General features: G+C 52.7%; 1 protein-coding gene across 1 annotated transcript in view; it reads left to right on the top strand.

The window, feature by feature from the left end:
* micu1 (mitochondrial calcium uptake 1) overlaps nucleotides 1–5590 on the top strand; it is a 149398-nt gene that overhangs the window by 90440 nt on the left and 53368 nt on the right. The window contains 2 exon segments of the mRNA XM_031798895.1: nucleotides 2261–2378; nucleotides 2807–2889. Of these exon segments, the coding sequence (XP_031654755.1) occupies nucleotides 2261–2378; nucleotides 2807–2889 (201 nt within the window).

The following is a 5590-nucleotide window of genomic DNA, read 5'->3' as shown; positions in this document are numbered from 1 at the left end:
CTCTCCTCGCCTCCCTCCACCCCTCTCTCTCCTCCTCGCCTCCCTCCAACCCCTCTCTCTCTCCTCGCCTCCCTCCAACCCTCTCTCTCTCCTCGCCTCCCTCCAACCCTCTCTCTCTCCTCGCCTCCAACCCTCTCTCTCTCCTCGCCTCCCTCCAACCCCTCTCTCTCCTGCCTCCCTCCAACCCGCTCTCTCTCCTCTCCTCGCCTCCTCCAACCCTCTCTCTCTCCTCGCCTCCCTCCAACCCTCGCTCTCGCCTCCCTCCAACCCTCTCTCTCTCCTTGCCTCCCTGCAACCCTCTCTCTCTCCTCGCCTCCCTCCAACCCTCTCTCTCTCCTCGCCTCCCTCCAACCTCTCTCTCTCTCCTCCTCGCCTCCCTCCAACCCTCTCTCTCCTCCTCGCCTCCCTCCAACCCTCGCTCTCGCCTCCCTCCAACCCTCGCTCTCCCGCCTCCCCAACCCTCTCTCTCCCTCGCCTCCCTCCAACCCCAACCTCTCCTCGCCTCCCTCCAACCCTCTCTCTCTTCTCTCCTCCTCCACCCTCTCTCTCTCCTCTCCTCGCCTCCCTCCAACCCTCTCTCTCTTCTCTCCGCTCCTCCCTCCAACCCTCGCTCTCGCCTCCCTCCAACCCTCTCTCTCTCCTCGCCTCCCTCCAACCCTCTCTCTCTCCTCGCCTCCCTCCAACCCTCTCTCTCTTCTCTCCTCCCTCCAACCCTCTCTCTTCTCTCCTCCCTCCAACCCTCGCTCTCGCCTCCCTCCAACCCTCGCTCTCGCCTCCCTCCAACCCTCTCTCTCGCCTCCCTCCAACCCTCTCTCTCTCTCTCCTCGCCTCCCTCCAACCCTTCTCTCGCCTCCCTCCAACCCTCTCTCTCGCCTCCCTCCAACCCTCTCTCTCGCCTCCCTCCACCCTCTCTCTCTCCTCGCCTCCCTCCAACACCCTCTCTCTCTTCTCTCCTCCCTCCAACCATCGTTCTCGCCTCCCTCCAACCCTCTCTCTCGCCTCCCTCCAACCCTCTCTCTCTCCTCGCCTCCCTCCAACCCTCTCTCTCTCCTCGCCTCCCTCCAACCCTCTCTCTCTCCTCGCCTCCCTCCAACCCTCTCTCTCTCCTCGCCTCCCTCCAACCCTCTCTCTCTCCTCCGCCTCCCTCCAACCCTCTCTCTCTCCTCGCCTCCCTCCAACCCTCTCTCTCTCTCCTCGCCTCCCTCCAACCCTCTCTCTCTCCTCGCTCCCTCAACCCCTCTCTCCTCTCCTCGCCTCCCTCCAACCCTCTCTCTCTCCTCGCCTTCCCTCCAACCCTCTCTCTCTCTCCTCGCCTCCCTCCAACCCTCTCTCTCTCCTCGCCTCCCTCCAACCCTCTCTCTCTTCTCGCCTCCCTCCAACCCTCTCTCTCTCTCTCGCCTCCCTCCAACCCTCGCTCTCCTCGCCTCCCTCCAACCCTCTCTCTCTCCTCGCCTCCCTCCAACCCTCTCCTCGCCTCCCTCCAACCCTCTCCTCGCCTCCCGTCCAACCCTCTCTCTCTCCTCGCCTCTCCCTCCAACCCTCTCCTCGCCTTCCCTCCAACCCTCTCCTCTCCGCCTCCGTCCAACCCTCTCTCTCTCCTCGCCTCCCTCCAACCCTCTCCTCGCCTCCGTCCAACCCTCTCTCTCTCCTCGCCTCCCTCCAACCCTCTCCTCGCCTCCGTCCAACCCTCTCTCTCCTCCTCCCTCCCTCCAACCCTCTCCTCGCCTCCGTCCAACCCTCTCTCTCTCCTCGCCTCCCTCCAACCCTCTCCTTCTCTTCCTCTCCTCCTCCAACCCTCCTCCCTCCAACCCTCTCTTCTCTTCTCTCCTCCCTCCAACCCCTCTCTCTCTCCTCGCCTCCCTCCAACCCGCTCTCGTCGCCTCCTCCTAACCCTCTCTCTCTCCTCGCCTCCTCCAACCCTCTCCTCGCCTCCGTCCAACCCTCTCTCTCTCCTCCTCGCCTCCGTCCAACCCTCTCTCTCTCTCCGCCTCCCTCCAACCCTCTCGCTCGCCTCCGTCCAAACCCTCTCTCTCTCCTCGCCTCCCTCCAACCCTCGCGCTCTCGCCTCCCTCCAACCTCTCTCCTCTCTTCTCTCCTCCCTCCAACCCTCTCTCTCTCTTCTCTCCTCCCTCCAACCCTCTCTCTCTTCTCTCCTCCCTCCAACCCTCTCTCTCTTCTCTCCTCAGGTCCAGAGTTTCCACAGCAAGTAAGTAGATAATCAACAATAAAACCTATACAGTAAACATCTCTCTCTCCTCAGGTCCAGAGTATCATCAGGTCTCAGACCAGTATGGGGATGCGTCATCGGGACCGCTCCACTACGGGTAACACCCTGAAGACTGGCGGCTGCAGCTCCGCTCTTACCACATACTTCTTCGGTCAGTTAGTCAACCAACCAATCAACCAATCAACCAGTCAGTCAGTTAATCAATCAGTCAGTCAGTCAGTCACTCAACCAACTAGTCAGTCAGTCAGTCAGTTAATCAATCAATCAGTCAGTCAGTCACTCAACCAACCAGTCAGCCAGTCAGTCAGTCACTCAACCAACCAGTCAGCCAGTCAGTCAGTTAATCAATCAGTCAGTCAGTCCACTCACCAACTAGTCAGTCAGTCAGTCACTCAACCAACCAGTCAGCCAGTCCAGTCAGTTAATAAATCAGTCAGCTCGTCACAGAAACAAATGTAAGGAAAACAATAAATAAATAAATTTAAAAAACGAGGTAATAAACTGAAAGATGAGATGGATAAAACACCTGGAGTGAAAGGGCTTCCTTTTAAAAATGTCCACCGTTTCTTCTCTGTTCAGGTGCCGACCTGAAGGGCAAACTGACCATTGGCCATTTCCTGGAGTTCCAGAGGAAGCTGCAACACGATGTCCTTAAACTAGAGGTGAGGGGGAGGGGCAGAAACAGGAAGCTAGGAAGGAGGAGAGATTGAAGGCAGAGCGGTAAGAGAGGATAAACAGACAGGAGGAAGGACTGAGACGGGGTGGGAGGGACATGGAAGTATGGAGAGAGGGGGAAGGTAGGGAGGGAAGTGTGTGAATTGATGAGGTGTCAGTGAGGGTCAGTCCTTGAGGAGGCTGTCTGAGTCTTTGTTCCTTCATTGTCACAGTGACTGTCCCTATCTCATCTATACCCCCACATACCTACTCTCTGCCTCCACAGCGCTGCTGAAAAGCTGCAACACAAAAACAGTGTTATTTTTGTCAAACTGCCAGTACACTGCACTCTGTATAAAGTGATCATATCAGTGCAGGACCATTTTGTTCATCACTGTAATCACGGTTAATGACTTCCTGTTGAAAACCACAGTCCCTGTAATGATGTTGTGGTCTGGTGCTCTGATGGGAACGCAGGCGGAGTTGTCCTCCTCGTATGTTAGTCTCTCGACGTTCGATTGGTGGAGATATGATCATTGTGACACGGCAGTGTTCTAACGTGGATAATTCTTCTTCTTTGTTTAGTCCTCCTCCTCCTCCTCTCTCGTTCTCTTTCTAAGAGGTGGTAAATCGCTGAGCCAGAGGCTCTTCCTAGGTTAATTCATCCACTTTTGAAACCCTCTCTCTCTTGTTACTTTTCTCTCGTTCTCTTTTCTCTCGTCCTCTTGTTCTTTCGTTTTTGTTCTCTCGTTCCTTTTCTCTCTTGTTCTCTCATTTTTGTTCTCCTCTTGTTCTGTTCTCTCGTTCCTTTTCTCTCGTTCTCTGTTCTCTCGTTCCTTTTCTCTCGTTCTCTGTTCTCTCGTTCCTTTTCTCTCTCGTTCTCTTTCTCTCAATTCAATTCGCTTTATTGGCATGATGTACAATGTCCATATGGCCAAAGCTTACTTTCAATATTTACAATATGAAAATAATAAGAATCAAAATTGTCAATGGGACAACAATAACCACAGTAACCACAGTAACCACAGTAACAACAATAACAACAGTAACCACAGTAACAACAATAACAACAGTAACCACAGTAACAATAACAACAGTAACCACAATAACCACAGTAACCACAGTAACCACAGTAACAACAATAACAACAGTAACCACAGTAACAACAATAACAACAGTAACCACACTAACAACAATAACCACACTAACAACAATAACCACAGTAACCACAATAACCACAGTAACAATAACAACAGTAACCACAGTAACAACAGTAACCACAGTAACAACAATAACCACAGTAACCACAATAACAACAGTAACCACAGTAACCACAATAACTAAGGGTCAAAATAACCATGCATTGAACAATAGCAATAGTATACAGTAGAGGACATGTGCAGGTTGATTGGTCTGTCAGACACTGTCCCTCAACTTATGGCAGGCAGCAATGTAGTGCGCTGCCAACCCACAGCTCTCTGCGTCCTCCCCCAACAGGAATGGTAGCCTATCCTCATCAGAGAGGTGTTTGAAACCTTGAATAAGGGTTTTAAATTTGGGGAAATTACACTCTAATTGTTTTATATAGTTGACATTTTGTCAGGAAATGCAGCTCTGTCTCAGGTTCTGCTGTTGTGCAGTGGTTGCACAGCCTTTCCTCTACAGGGAGACATGTTCTGCTGTGGTGCAGTGGTTGCACAGCCTTTCCTCTACAGGGAGCCAGGTTCTGCTGTGGTGCAGTGGTTGCACAGCCTTTCCTCTACAGGGAGCCAGGTTCTGCTGTGGTGCAGTGGTTGCACAGTCTTTCCTCTACAGGGAGCCAGGTTCTGCTGTGGTGCAGTGGTTGCACAGCCTTTCCTCTTACAGGGAGCCAGGTTTTCTTGTGTCTACCCTTCTCAATGGCAAGGCTGTGCTCACTGAGCCTGTACTTTGTCAAGGTTTTTCTAAGGTTTTGATCAGTAACCATGGTCAAATAGTTATCCAGTGTACTGTCGATTTAGGGCCAGAAAGCCCTGCATTTTGCTTTGTGTTTGTGTTTCCCAATAAGAAATGTAGTTTTGTTTTGATTGTGTTGTAATTTGGTTTATTCTGATTGATTGGATGTTCTGGTCCAGAGGCTTCAGTGTGTTAGTAGAACAGGTTAGTGAACTCAGCCCCAGGACCAGCTGGATGAGGGGACTGAGGCTTCAGTGTGTTAGTAGAACAGGTTAGTGAACACAGCCCCAGGACCAGCTGGATGAGGGGACTGAGGCTTCAGTGTGTTAGTAGAACAGGTTAGTGAACTCAGCCCCAGGACCAGCTGGATGAGGGGACTGAGGCTTCAGTGTGTTAGTAGAACAGGTTAGTGAACACAGCCCCAGGACCAGCTGGATGAGGGGACTGAGGCTTCAGTGTGTTAGTAGAACAGGTTTGTGAACTCAGCCCCAGCTGGATGAGGGGACTGAGGCTTCAGTGTGTTAGTAGAACAGGTTAGTGAACACAGCCCCAGGACCAGCTGGATGAGGGGACTGAGGCTTCAGTGTGTTGCGCAATCGGGAGAGAAACTGAGCAATTGGGGGAGGAAGGGCTTTGGTCAGGGAGGTGACCAACAACCCGATGGTCACTCTGACAGAGCTCCAGAGTTCCGCTATGGAGATAATATAATTATAATGGATAAAAATAATAACCTGTCTCTCTCTCTTCCCCCCCTCCTCTCTCTCCTCTCTCTCC

This window comes from Oncorhynchus kisutch, linkage group LG20 (genome assembly GCF_002021735.2).
Source record: "Oncorhynchus kisutch isolate 150728-3 linkage group LG20, Okis_V2, whole genome shotgun sequence".
NCBI lineage: Eukaryota > Metazoa > Chordata > Actinopteri > Salmoniformes > Salmonidae > Oncorhynchus > Oncorhynchus kisutch.
Note: the sequence above shows the minus strand (reverse complement) of the source record. Positions and strands in the feature narration are given on the sequence as shown.